The sequence below is a fragment of the Oryzias melastigma genome, linkage group LG12 (genome assembly GCF_002922805.2).
Source record: "Oryzias melastigma strain HK-1 linkage group LG12, ASM292280v2, whole genome shotgun sequence".
NCBI lineage: Eukaryota > Metazoa > Chordata > Actinopteri > Beloniformes > Adrianichthyidae > Oryzias > Oryzias melastigma.
In genome coordinates this window covers 21,941,437-21,954,595 of record NC_050523.1, presented here as the reverse complement: position 1 = coordinate 21,954,595, position 13,159 = coordinate 21,941,437, and the positions used below count along the sequence as shown (strand labels likewise).

At 40.5% G+C, this 13,159-nt stretch overlaps 1 protein-coding gene across 2 annotated transcripts in view; it reads left to right on the top strand.

Annotated features, from left to right (window-relative positions):
• Positions 1-13,057, top strand: part of dennd1a (DENN/MADD domain containing 1A) — a 23,994-nt gene extending 10,937 nt beyond the window's left edge. The window contains exons 12-23 of one of the 2 annotated variants that reach the window (XM_024257791.2): positions 754-855; positions 945-1,070; positions 1,958-2,059; positions 2,142-2,229; positions 2,644-2,684; positions 4,256-4,327; positions 4,654-4,710; positions 4,954-5,103; positions 5,983-6,047; positions 6,321-6,458; positions 7,885-8,131; positions 10,092-13,057. In XM_024257791.2, the coding sequence (XP_024113559.1) occupies positions 754-855; positions 945-1,070; positions 1,958-2,059; positions 2,142-2,229; positions 2,644-2,684; positions 4,256-4,327; positions 4,654-4,710; positions 4,954-5,103; positions 5,983-6,047; positions 6,321-6,458; positions 7,885-8,131; positions 10,092-11,132 (2,229 nt within the window). In that variant the 3' untranslated portion in view covers positions 11,133-13,057. The remainder of the gene's footprint in view (positions 1-753; positions 856-944; positions 1,071-1,957; positions 2,060-2,141; positions 2,230-2,643; positions 2,685-4,255; positions 4,328-4,653; positions 4,711-4,953; positions 5,104-5,982; positions 6,048-6,320; positions 6,459-7,884; positions 8,132-10,091) is intronic. The other variant, XM_024257792.2, reaches the window with a different exon arrangement.
• The last annotated feature ends 102 nt before the right edge of the window (positions 13,058-13,159 follow it).

Sequence of the window (13,159 nt, the reverse complement as noted above, 5' to 3'; positions counted from 1 at the left end):
AACAGACAAAAAAGCCTAAATTTAGCTAAAACAGCTAGCATGTACCTGTAATATTAGCTAAACTCCAAAATGGACAAAAAAAGCCTAAATTTGCCAAAACAGCTAGCGTGTAAATATTTGCCTAACTCCAAGACAGCCAAAAAGCTAAGAAAAAAAAGCCTAAATTAGCTAAAACAGCTAGCATGTAGCTGAAATATTAGCTTAACTCCAAAATAGTCTAAAAACCTTTAATAAATGCCAAAATAATCAAAAGAGCTTGCAGAGCGCTATAATAACTTTTAACTTTACTACTCTCTAATGACTAATCGACTATTAAATTAGTTGTCAACTATTTTAGTAGTTGATTAGTTGTTGATTAGTCGACTAATCGTGGCAGCCCAATTAGCATGTGGCCATAGTTTGTGTGGGCGTCCTACAGGCACTAACGTATCACTGCACACTCCCTGCTGCTAGCATTGGTGACTAATGAGCTAGTACTCACACCTTACTAATGACTCAAGTGTGGCGTAAGGACACCGTACAGCAGCATCACATTATAAATGCATGTGTGGCATTATGGTTTGTATGCCGAGTGAGTCACTATTCTCTAGGACTCTCCAACCAGGAAACAGAGACAAGTATTTTAGACAAAGTAGACAAATCTTTATTAATACAAAAATAGTTCTTAAAAGGCCGATAGTAAAGCAGTTTTTTTTACAAGAGCAGCTTTATCCTAACCGCATCTCTGCTGTGTGTTTGTCTTTGTTCTCGTAGAAAGTTCGAGGGATGGCTCTGGATGACGTGGTGGTCTTAAACGTGGACACAAATACACTAGAGAGCCCTTATGATGACCTCCAAAGCCTGCCCAATGATGTGGTGAGGACCAGTTACGGTTTCTCATTAAGGATTGCAGCACTGAAGTCTCAAACGATCCATAGAAATGACCACCAGGTCTTCCCCCGCAGGTTTCCTCTTTGAAAAGCCGTCTGAAGAAGGTTTCTACGACAACAGGCGACGGTGTGGCGCGCGCTTTTCTGAGAAGCCAGGCAGCTCTGTTTGGGAGCTACAGGAACGCTCTGCAGATTGAGCCGGTGCGTCCGTTCACTTGATCATCTATAGAGGTGGACAGAAACAGAAAAAGGGGGAACTCCTACCTTTTTGGAAATCCATTCCATGATTCTGTACTTGGCCGTCTTAGCACTTAAAACTCACTAATAACAGAAAATAAAACTAATCCGGTCGAGCTTTTTTTTTTGTCTTCCTCAGGATCTACCTCCTGTTGTATAGTCACATTAGACCATTGGCTGAATATAGAGAACTGGACCCCCTGATGTTTCAAACAGGAAGTACTCTCTGATTTCAAGAAGCCAAAATCCCAAAGTCTTCTTTAGAGAAATAAACAGCTATTACTCAGTTATTTTATTTGTCAAAATGAATCTTTCTTGCTCTGATACATTTTTTCTTATGAGTATTTTTCTTTATAGTAAGGTATTCAAGTTATAAATTTACCAATCAGATGCCTAAATAAGATTATGAGGTCCTGCGTCCAACATTTTAAAACGTTTGACAGATTTTGAACCAATAATTGTGTATCGATGACGTCTGAATTCAACATGGTGGAAATAGTTTTGCAAGAAAAAATGGCGACTGAATTGATGCCATTTTGTTGGAGCCAGAAGTAGGTTATTTTCTATGAGTGACATCACACTCTCAGTCCAGTTCTCAATGGATTAGACATAAAAAGCTGGATTTTTTTTGCAAATAAAACTCACTATATGCTAAAAACAGACGTAGAAATCAACACTCTTATTTAAACTAAAACTTTAGGGCAAAATGAAAAAATTTAGGGTAAAAATCCACTTATAAAAAAAATTGAGCAACAAAAAAGTTTCTTTACTTTTTGTTTGTCCCTAAAATTTTAGTGTTTAATCATATGAACATAATATTAACATAATATTAATGTTTTCCCTCATGTTAGGGGGAACCAATAACGTTTAATGAAGAAACCTTCATCAACCATCGCTCCAGCGCCATGAGACAGTTCCTTCAGAACGCCATTCAGCTGCAGCTCTTTAAACAGGTACCCCCCACCCCCCCACCTACTAACCTACGCAACGTTGATTCATTTAAGACATTCCTGTTAAATCTGCTCTTGGATCCAGTTCATTGATGGCCGCTTGGACATGCTCAACTCTGGAGAGGGATTCAATGACATCTTTGAGGAGGAGATCAGCATGGGTGAATATGCAGGTGAGCCAAAAATGAAGAGTATTTAGCCCTTCATGAGGTGGCATGCTAAAAAAAATGGAGAAATAAAAACGTTTTGTTGTCTTAATAATGTTTGAATTGTTTAATTGAATTCAAATTTCAGACTACAGAACAACAGAAAGAAATATTTGGAAAAAGCAGAAATACCTCTAAATACTGTACATCTAAAACTTATCAATAGATTGCATTCTGATTAAACTGAACAAGTTAAAACATTCTAGTTAAAATCCAATAAATGAATTACCATGTGCTATTGTAGAATATTATGGCTTTTTTCAAGTTCGTTGAATGATTTAACAACTATGTATGTTATGTAATTGTAACAAAAGCTGATGTTTGTCTTGTGTTGACCTAAATGACAGAGCTTTGCTGCTCTTCTCTGTCTTTGTCCTACAGCCAGCGACAAGACCTACCACCAGTGGCTCTTCACTGTGAGGGTGAGATCTTCTCAAGCACATTTGATTTTGTCATAAATCTCGTGAATTATGATTAAGAATAAATCTTAGCAAAAAAGAACAAGAAGCCAAGCAGAAAAATGATCACAACCAAAAATAGTACAATCATTTTCATAATCCAGTCAATTTTATTTTAGTCCCATTGAGGCCAAATTGGTTTTAGTCTTTTAAGAACCAATTTAGCATCAGGTCGTCTCAGACAGTTTTTAGCTCTGTTGCTTGGGTTTTTCAGCACTGCAGTTCTGAGGAACAGAAAGGAACTTTACTTTGTCAGGTTGTAGTGTTTCTGAACAGAACAATCCCCAACAGTCCCAGCCTGATATCAGCATAACTAAAGACCATAGTCGCCCAATTCAACTAGTAAAAACTTTTAGGTCTCTTTTGATGTATTAGTTAATAAAGATGTGCACACATGTGTAGTTGTACCCTGTTCAGTCTGACTTTAAACGTGAGTTTTGTACAAATGGATCAGTCTGAAGAAGAGAGGCGTTTTCCACAGTTTCAGTTACATTTTTGCATATTTATATAAATCAGAAACAATGGCAGCCTCTAGTGGAATACTCCATCTCTCCCTGTATTCCATGGACTCTGGGAACTCTTTTAAAAGCCAACTGAAAACCTTTTATTTTAGCATTTTAGCTGAAACTATTTTTAGTTGGGTTTGAGGTGATTGTTTTATGCAGCACATATTCTTGTCTTTTATGTTTTTTAATTTGTGAAGTTTTCGTCTTTTAGGTTTTTTTAACCTCTAAAGTTTTAGACTTTGATGTTAACTTCTGAAGTTTTAGTCTTTTGTATTTTTAAACTCTGAAGTGTTTGACTTTTATCTTTTAACCTCTAAACTTTTGATGTTTATATCATTGCCCTCTGAAGTGTTTGTCTTTTATGTTTTTAACTTCCAAAGTTTTTTGTCTTTTATTTATTTTTAACCTCTGAAATGTTGTTATTTTATGTTTTATAACCTCTGAAGTTTTTGTCTTTTATATTTTTAACCTGTGAATTTTTTGTATTTTATGTTTTTACCTTCTGAAGTTTTTTTTTCTTTTATTTATTTTGAACCTCTGACATTTTGTTCTTTTATGTTTCACAATATCTGAAGTTTTTTTTTTCTTTTATGTTTTTAACCTCCTAAACATTTTGTTTTCTATATTTTTACCTTCTGACGTTTTTGGTCTTTTTAATGTATTTTTTAACCTCTGAAGTTTTTGTCTTAGTTTGTCTGTCTGTGAAAGGTGCTATATAATTAAAACTTACTCACTTATTTACTAAGTTGAGGAAAATATCAACAACTTCTTTAGGTTTTCAGCTGTTACAGTTCTGCTGAGATAGTTCAGAGCTGCAGCCTCCTCAGTCTAAGGATGTCGTCACCATCTCCAAAAACACACAGAAACAAATGGATTCCTAGTGGCTACCAGTTTCCTTTCTCTATCTTTTCTAAACTTCAGGAACTTTGAAAGCTTGAGTCTACATCTAGTATCACATTGTCATGTTTTGTGTCTGGGCTTTGGACCTGAGACTCTGACCCTTGTTTTCTTGAACGATGTTTCTTGCAGAAAGGGGGTGGGGCCATCTTCCAGACGGTAAAGACGAAGGCGAATCCAGCCATGAAATCCGTTTATAAGCTGGTAAGTGAGGCGCTCATAGTTTTTAGTTATGCTAAATACAATTACATTTAGATTATTGTTAAGTAATGTTAATTCTTTCAATTTAATTGTATATTTTTTACACCAGTACAAACCATATGTGTTATCTTCAGAAGTTTTAAATCAATAAAACCCATTATAATCTCCATTATCAACAGGTTTCCCATCAAGATGAAATGTAATCATTCCTTTATGGATTGATTGATTAATTTCCCATCAGAAATTTCTCTTTTCTGTGTTTGAGTTTTGACTGTTGATCCTCAGACATAGAGAGGAGTGGCAGTCATTTCTTTGTGTTTGTCTACCAGGCCAAAGACCACGCCAAAATGCGCATTAAAGAGGTCAAAAGTCGTCTGAAACAGAAGGTATGGAGCTTTTTCTGCCTAAATTTGCTCATTTATCATGTTCGTACCAGAAATATTTCAGGATGCAAGAAAGACCTCACAGCTTGAGTTTGTGACTGCTCTGACTTAATACTTTTAATAAATACATTAAAAAATCTTTGAAGGACCACCTTAAAGCACCAGAGTGTGTCTGCTGAATCCATTGGCTTCTCAACCACTTTGCAGCATCTCCTCCCTCACTCATTCTGGGTTTTCCTCCTGCAGGAGCAGGCGGAGAACGGCTTCTCCTCCTCTGGATCGGGGGTCAGCGATGAGTACAGCACAGCAGGGTTCACCTCCCTCTCTGGCGCCGTCCCACACGAAGCTTTGACCTCCTGGGATAACCACGGACCAATCACCTTGCACTTCGGACAGGTGAGATCACTCTAAAGTGACGGGTGTGTTTCCTCTGATGGTTAAAGTAGACTCTTTTAATTGAATTGTAACTGCGATGCGTAAGGAATGTGTGTTCGTCATTTCCTGGTTTTTCTTTGTGTTGATTATCTAAAGGTAGATCATTGTTCTTTGGTGTGTTTCCCCAACATTCAAGTTCTTTTCTGTCATGTTGACGTTTATTCAAACAAAACTGTTCCAGTGAAACGAAAAGAATATCCCTTGTTTAAATATTCGCTTGCACCACCAAGATCTGTGTCTGTTTTTTGTTTAACTATTTGTTCATGTATCACAAGTCATACCAAGAACGACAAAAAAAGGGGGTTGGTGGTGGTAGTGTCATAGTCTGGGGCTGTTTTGCTGCTCCAGGGCCTGGAAGACTCACAGAGTTCTGCCTAAAAGTTCTGAAAACCAATGTTCCACCAACTCCTCCTGAGGTGTTCCAGATTCCAAACACAAGTCCTGCTCTGGTCAGCCTATGAAGAGGAAGACAGTTTTGTAGTGGTCCTGACCTGAGTCCAGTATTTCAGCATGTCTGGACCTTACAATATTCTAAAAAAAACTCTAATATGGATAAAATAAAATAATTCTGTAACGATGAGGGAAACTAAAAAACTCGTTGATATTATCTCAGTTGCTTATGAGCATCAGAGACTTTCAGAGGCTTTTTATTCTTCTTTATCATAAACACCAAACTGGATTGTTTGTTAGAGTCTAACATTCAGAGATTATCTGAAACTTTTACACAAAGACGGGATAAACCACATTATTTTTTACACCTCTGCATGTGTAGAGTGTATGATCACAGTATAAAGAGAGGAGGTTGCCTCTCTGACGAGTCATTGTCCTTCGTCTCTGCAGGCTCGACCTCCAACGCTTTTGAAGAGGCCAAGCAGCAACGTGTGTCTGGAAAGCAGTTCAGACCAGTAAGTTACTATTATAAAGTATTATGGCACCCAAGATGGTACCGATATGATACCAGAACATCTGCATCTATGTCTGAGAAAACAAAATATTGACTAATTATTCAGCATAATGATAGTTAAGACCACTGGGAACGGTTTTACTAATACAGCTAACCTGCTGTAACACATACATACTAATACTGAGACTCTGTCAGATCTCTCTGTTTCTGCTGTTTTAATAACCAGTGGATGTGAGTAACCAGCTTTGACTCATCTGTCCTCTTCTCGCTGTAGCTCTGTCCATCCTACTCGTCACTACACAGTCTTTCTATCGGAGGATTCGTCTGGAGACGAGCTGCACTATGACAACGAAGCAGTCTCTGGCATTCCCGACACTTTCCTCTTCTCAGTCCCGTTTGATTGGTCACCCCTGTATGCATCTCTGATTGCTTTTGCATTATTGGGTCAATCAAATCTTTTTTTTTTTTTTTTTTTTTATTCTCCCAAAAATAATGTGTGCATGTTCAGGGAGGGGTGTTGATCAGAAGTTTGCTGTAAGATCGTCATGGAGACGTTGAGAGGCTTTAACAGCACATGTAGTTCTGTGACGCTGCACAGAGCAGCTGTGTGCAACAGTCAATCTACAGAAAGGAGGGATTTATTCAGCTACTTGACTATAGGAGCAAAGCATTCATTTCAATGCAAATGAATCTCCTTCGAAAAGCTCCTCCGGATGCTTTTGGTTCCTGGACATTTTACAGCATCTTTACTGATCTTTTTCATCTGTTAAGGTGTGTTTGTTCGTCTTCACTGACTTAGTAGTCTTTATGCTGTTTTTCCTTTCATTTTTCATGCATGACTGTGAGCTAAATATGATCACTAATGAGGCAAAAAGGCCTAATAAATGTCTAAATGTACAAAAAAGTTGATACTCACTCAGATTTTTAGTCATAAAATGCAAAAAAGATTTATGCAAAATGAGGAGAATCATTTCCTTATTCACACAAATGAATACTGAGAAAAACATCTATATCTTTTTTCACATACATTTTCACTCGGATGTAGCATATTTACTGAAAATGTGATAAATCTAGTTGTTTTTAATTTAAAATCAGCCAATTAGTTAAAAAGTTTAACTTGAAGGAAAAGGTCACAGGTTAAAAGTTTGACCGGTTTATTAAGTTTAATTTTGAACATTCATGACAAAACAAGAAAAAAACAGACTAGAGAGCAAATCCGAGCTAATGCTTTCAAATGAAAACTTTTAGATCTATTTTTTAACTTTAATTAGACTTTATGTAACTGATTTGATGTTCCACCTGACCAGGTGGAGGTTTGAATTGTAAGTTACTGTTAATTTAGTCATTTAATCAAATTGTTGGGTGTTTAAATGATCATGTAAGAATTGGTTCCTGATTAAATAAATCATTTTTTATCATTATTTGCTCTTCATTGAATTCTGGTCAGGACCATAGAAATATGTGTATTTTTTAAATGTGCACAATATTCATTTTTAGGTAATTTATTGATTTTTACACATTTTTGACTAAAATATCTAAATAAATATTAATTAACATATTTGTTTTAACACTTGTTTCTCTTGAGTGTCACTTCTGGTGGTGTTTGGTGAAGCTCGTGCCACATTTGGAGTGAAAACTGCCTGACACGCTTTTATAGTTTCTGGTTGTGTGTCTGAAGTCTCCATTTTGGCCTGAAAACCCCCTATGATTCGGCTGGACACATTCAGCATCACCAAAAGCTCACGCACACATCCAGACTATGATGTCAGCATCGTTCTACATTTTGGTGTCGTGTGAATGGACGTTGGGATCTGACGTTCTGATCTCTGCCCTCACAGACCACAGCCATATCGCTCTCTGAAGGAGGTGGACTTGATTGACGGGGACGAACCTGGTTTTGGGGCAGAAAGCCACACTGCCCCCCCCAGTCCAGTGACCGAAAAGTTCTCCAACATGAATCTGCTCGGGGATATTTTTGGCTGCCAGGAAGAACCCGACGGCCAAACGATTTCTTTGGCCAAAAGCCTGGAAGACCTAAGAACTCCTAAAGAATCCAAGGAGCTCCAAGCCAAGTTTGGCCATCAGGTCAGAGGTCCACATACCCAGGGGGACCTGGTTGCAGACAAGATGGCGTCCAAAAACATCATTGAGCTCATCATTAGCCGGAAGCAGAAATGTTGTAACTATTGCCGGAAGCTGAATTTTTCATATCTATACTAGAAGATTCCTAACCCTAACCCGGTTCTGGTGATTTTCTAGGGGAAGAGCAGGAACTTTGGTCAAGTACTTCTGGCTATTGAGGGTCTGGTGCCATATTGGAGCCTTGTTGTTGTCTGCAGCCAGGTCTCCTTTGCACATACCTGAGATTTCATAGTATTTTAACTTTATTATTGACGTCCATTAGAGCAGGAAACGTTGTTCTTTCAAACCCGTAATCTGAGATGTACTACAAACTGCCGTGGACCAAACAAGTTTTTGTCAGTCACCAATTTTCCGAGTTGTCCAATTTAGTTTGCGATGTTGAACTTATATGAACTTCAACTGTGAGAAACAGAATATAAAAAAAAATAATCCAGGGAATCACATTATTTGATTTTTAAGCTATTTGTAAAATGGTGCATAAAATAAGTATTTGGCCAATAAGTAAAGTTCATCTCAATACTTTGTAATGTAACTCTGGTTGTTAATGACAGAATCCAAAGGTTTACTGTAGGTCTTCAGAAGGCTTGCACTGTTTCTGCAATTTTTGTCCATTCTCCCATGCAGATCTTCTCGAGAGCTGTGATGTTTTAGGGCTGTTGATGGAAAACACAGACTTTCAACTCTGTCCACGTATTCTCTATTGGATTGAGGTCAAGAAACTGGCTAGACCACTCTAGAGCCTTCAAATGCTTTTTACGTATCCACTTCTTTGTTGCCATGGAGATGTGTTAGGGCAACACATGCTCACTCCCAAGTCGACACATATTGACAGACTGTCAAGAATCCCTTTGCGTCATTTTTTGACGTATTGGGTGTCCCCAACTTGTCATTTTTTGTTGTGCTGGCTGTTCCAGTTAAATCAGGGGTCCGATCGTTTTCGACCCAGACCAGGATAGAGTCCTGCATCCCCAGGTTCAATCTGCGTCCGGAACCAGTACCGAATCTGGAACTAGTACTGATCCGCATCCGGTACCGATCTGCGTTTGGTACCAGGTTAGGGTTAGGATACTGGGACAGTCCACGTCCCGCTACCGGATCAGTACTGGTTTTCCGCCCAGGGGTTGAGGAGCCTTGTTTTAACCATAAGAGCCAGCACGTCAAAAAAAACGTTGAGTTGGGGAAACCCGAAACGTCAATCTTTGACACAGAGGGGTCCTTAACCAAACGTCAAAACGGGACGAGTTGAGAATGAGAATGTGTTGGTTTGGGATCATTGTCATGCCGGAAGATCTGTTTCATCTTGAATGTTCTCAATAAATGAAGGAGATTTTTTTTTCCAAAACTATACACGGCCCCATTGGATCAGATGGAGAAAAGTAGTCCTAGCTCTTTTTTAGGTAATCGATGAGTTTCTGGGTTGTTTCCTTATCCTTCTCTGGAGATCTTGCATGGTGCTCCAGGTGGAGGAAGATTGTCTTACATTTCTTGTACTTTCTAATAATTGCTCTATCAGTTGGTCTTTTCTCACCAAGCTGCTGCTAACTGCAGATTGGTTCATCCCAGTCTTGTTCAGGTCTGCAATCTTGTTCCTGGTGTACTTCGACAGCTCTTCGGTCTTGATGGTGATGGAAAGGTTACAGTCTGACTGTTTAAGGGTGTGAACAGGTGTCTTTTATAAAGATAAATAAAAAGTCTGTGAATGACAGAATTCTTGCTTGTTTGTAGTAGGTAAATGTTTATTTTCTGCATCATTATTCAAATTAATTCTTCTAAAATCAAACAATGTGATTTCCTGGATTCTGTTTTTACATTCTGGCTCTCAGAGCAAAAGTTTATCTATGTTAGTTCACAGTTTCCTTGGTTAGCCAAGCGTTAACCTGTATGTTCTCTCTGGTTTTTGCAGCGGATGGACCTGGGTGAAAGCTCTCAAACCTTCCCGGGCCTCAGACTCTTCAGCCCTAACAACAGGCTCAGTGCGAGGCAGGACAAACCCGTCCTACCTGTCCGAGTGCCTTCCACCTGCAGTGAGATTCTGTCCATCCAGGGCGATGTGCAGTCAGAGGTACCTTCACTGAGCTGTGACGGCCCTGCAGGACCCAGTGCCTTGGACCCCTCTGCCTCTGGAAATATCACAATTCCTCGTCCTCATGGAAGAAAGACGCCGGAGCTGGGAGCCGTCCTAGCGCCCCCTTCAGCCCAATGCCGATCTAAGGTGACGGGTTTTGGGGAGGGAAGGACTACATCGGGGGCACAAGAGTTCAGGCAAGCGCTGAGCATGACCAAAGATGGAGATCTACTGATGCCCGCTCGGCCTGCTGACAACAATGAGGATCTGATCAGCCTCTTAGATCCCCTAAACAGCTCATCTCAGTCCAATTTCACTACAGGAGCAGACAGGGCGGATGCCACACCGTCTTCTGCCAACACGTCAGGACTACAACACAGGCCCTACTCGCACGGCTTGCCTCCCTTTAGTTTTCATCCTCACTTGATGCTGAACCCCTTTGCCTCGTCGGTGCAGCACTGTTCTCCAACTGTGAGTGGGAATCCCTTCAGTGCCGTCTACAGACCTCCACCGGGTACTTACATGCACCACTCACCTCAGCCGCTGCCCGTCTCCACACTACCAGGCCTTTACCGACAGCACTCACCCAGCAGTTCTACTCTACCCACTGCTTATGGACCCCCCCAGTCTGCTGCTGCTGCCTCCTCAGGTACCCCGCTGCCCCGCTCCTTCGACAGCAGTCACGCTCTCTACAGCCCGGTGGACTCCTCATCCGTCTTCAGCTCATCCGTAAACACACCAGAGAGGCCGGCACAGCTGCAGGCAGACGGGCAGAAATCCCAGGATCCTTTTGGAGACCTGCTTAGCATGGCTAGACCAGTGACTCCACAGAAAATGAAGGTGGAGGACCTTCGAAGGAAGTGGGAAACGTTTGAGTGAAGCTATACAGGTCTGCCTTGAGCCTTGAAGGCTTGTACTCACATGAATACTTTTTTTGTTGTTTTTATAAAACTGTAACAACATGGGCAACCACTGGACAGTAGATGGTAGTACAAGCTCTTTGATGGAGCTGACTTACATTTATCAGTGCAAGTCATTAGGATTCATTGTGATGGTTTGCTCCAGTAACGTCAGTATATTAACCATAGATGCCAAAATGTCATTACTGATCATAGTTTTAAAACTTTTGTTGTTGAAACGACTGATTGGAATCTAAGAAGGGACTAAAACAAAGCAGTTGATTAGCTGAAAACACAAGCTGTACAAATCATGTCTTTTAGTCCAAAAGGTGAGTTTCTGAGATCGGATTATCTCAATGAACCATAAAGTCAAATAATTGTAGACATTAGCATACCTTCAGCTCCTCCAACTACACTGAAGAACTCACTCTACCATCTGATGTTTGGTGGCGTGCTCACAAATCCATGTAGGAATGTCCACACCAGCAGGTTCCGTCCTGAGAGCTTTGAACGACCAAAACCTTGGCTTTAAGTTTCTGAAGAATTGGTTCCTTTCAGTGCAAGACACTGTCTGACAGACAGCTGGGCTCCTTGATTTGACCCAGAAGCGTACAGATAAATGCTCCTCCTGTCACCTTTTCTATCTCTAGTTTCACCTTTGAAGATCCACCTCACAGTCCTAGAAGAATTTTACCAAACACTGGAATAAGAGTTTAGACTCACTCAAAGGGAGTTTCACCAAATGCTTTATCTATTCTAAAATTATAATTTCATTTTATGTAAACTTTAAAGTATATGTGAATAAAGTAAACCTGTGGATGAAGCTGCTTCTCTCTCTTAGAGCATTTAGATCAGTCGCTAACTGAAATGCTGTTTGTGATTAAATTCACGATGGGGAAAAGTTTTTATGTCAATTTTCTGTGGAGTAGTGCTTAGCTCTGAATACCCCTACAGATGTTGGGTCACCTGCAGAACCAGGTGTGAGTGCAGCAGCACTCTGCTACATTTGCAGCTGTTTGCAAGGATAGACATCTCTGCACCTGGACGTTTCTACATCTGGACGTTTCTACACCTGGACATCTCTACACCTGGACATCTCTACACCTGGACATCTCTACACCTGGACATCTCTACACCTGGACATCTCTGCACCTGGACATCTCTGAACCTGGACGTTTCTACACCTGGACATCTCTGAACCTGGACGTTTCTACACCTGGACATCTCTGCACCTGGACGTTTCTACACCTGGACATCTCTGCACCTGGACGTTTCTACACCTGGACATTTCTGTACCTGGAGGTTCCTGCACCTGGACGTTTCTACACCTGGACGTTTCTACACCTGGACATCTCTGCACCTGGACGTTTCTACACCTGGACATCTCTGCACCTGGACGTTACTACACCTGGACGTTTCTGTACCTGGAGGTTCCTGCACCTGGACATCTCTGCACCTGGACATCTCTACACCTGGACATTTCGACATCTGGACACCTCTACACCTGGACATCTCTACACCTAGACGTTTCGACATCTGGACGTTTCTGTACCTGGAGTTTCCTACACCTGGACGTTTCTACACCTGGACATTTCAACATCTGGACGTTTCTGCACCTGGACATCTCCACACCTGGACATTTCTGTACCTGGACGTTTCCCCTGGATGCTTCTGTACCTGGACATATCTACACCTGGACTCACCTGTGCCCTCTGGGTCACAGAGTAATCAGTAACTAACTTCTGCAGGAATTCTGCTTTGATGTTGGCCTTCTCTCCTTGACCTGTAAATATCTGCTGCCTTTCATTGTTATTTAAGAAGACACCTTGCAACGTCACCACAGACTATCCTCTGAAATTATTTTAAACGTCTCTTTAAAATAAAAACATACGTGTAATTTGGAGATCTCTGAGTGTTGTCCAAGTGAATGAAGGGAAGTGAAACAGGACGACACTTTCTCAGATCATGTGGTATCTTTGACAGAAACAACAAGAAGGAAGCACAAGA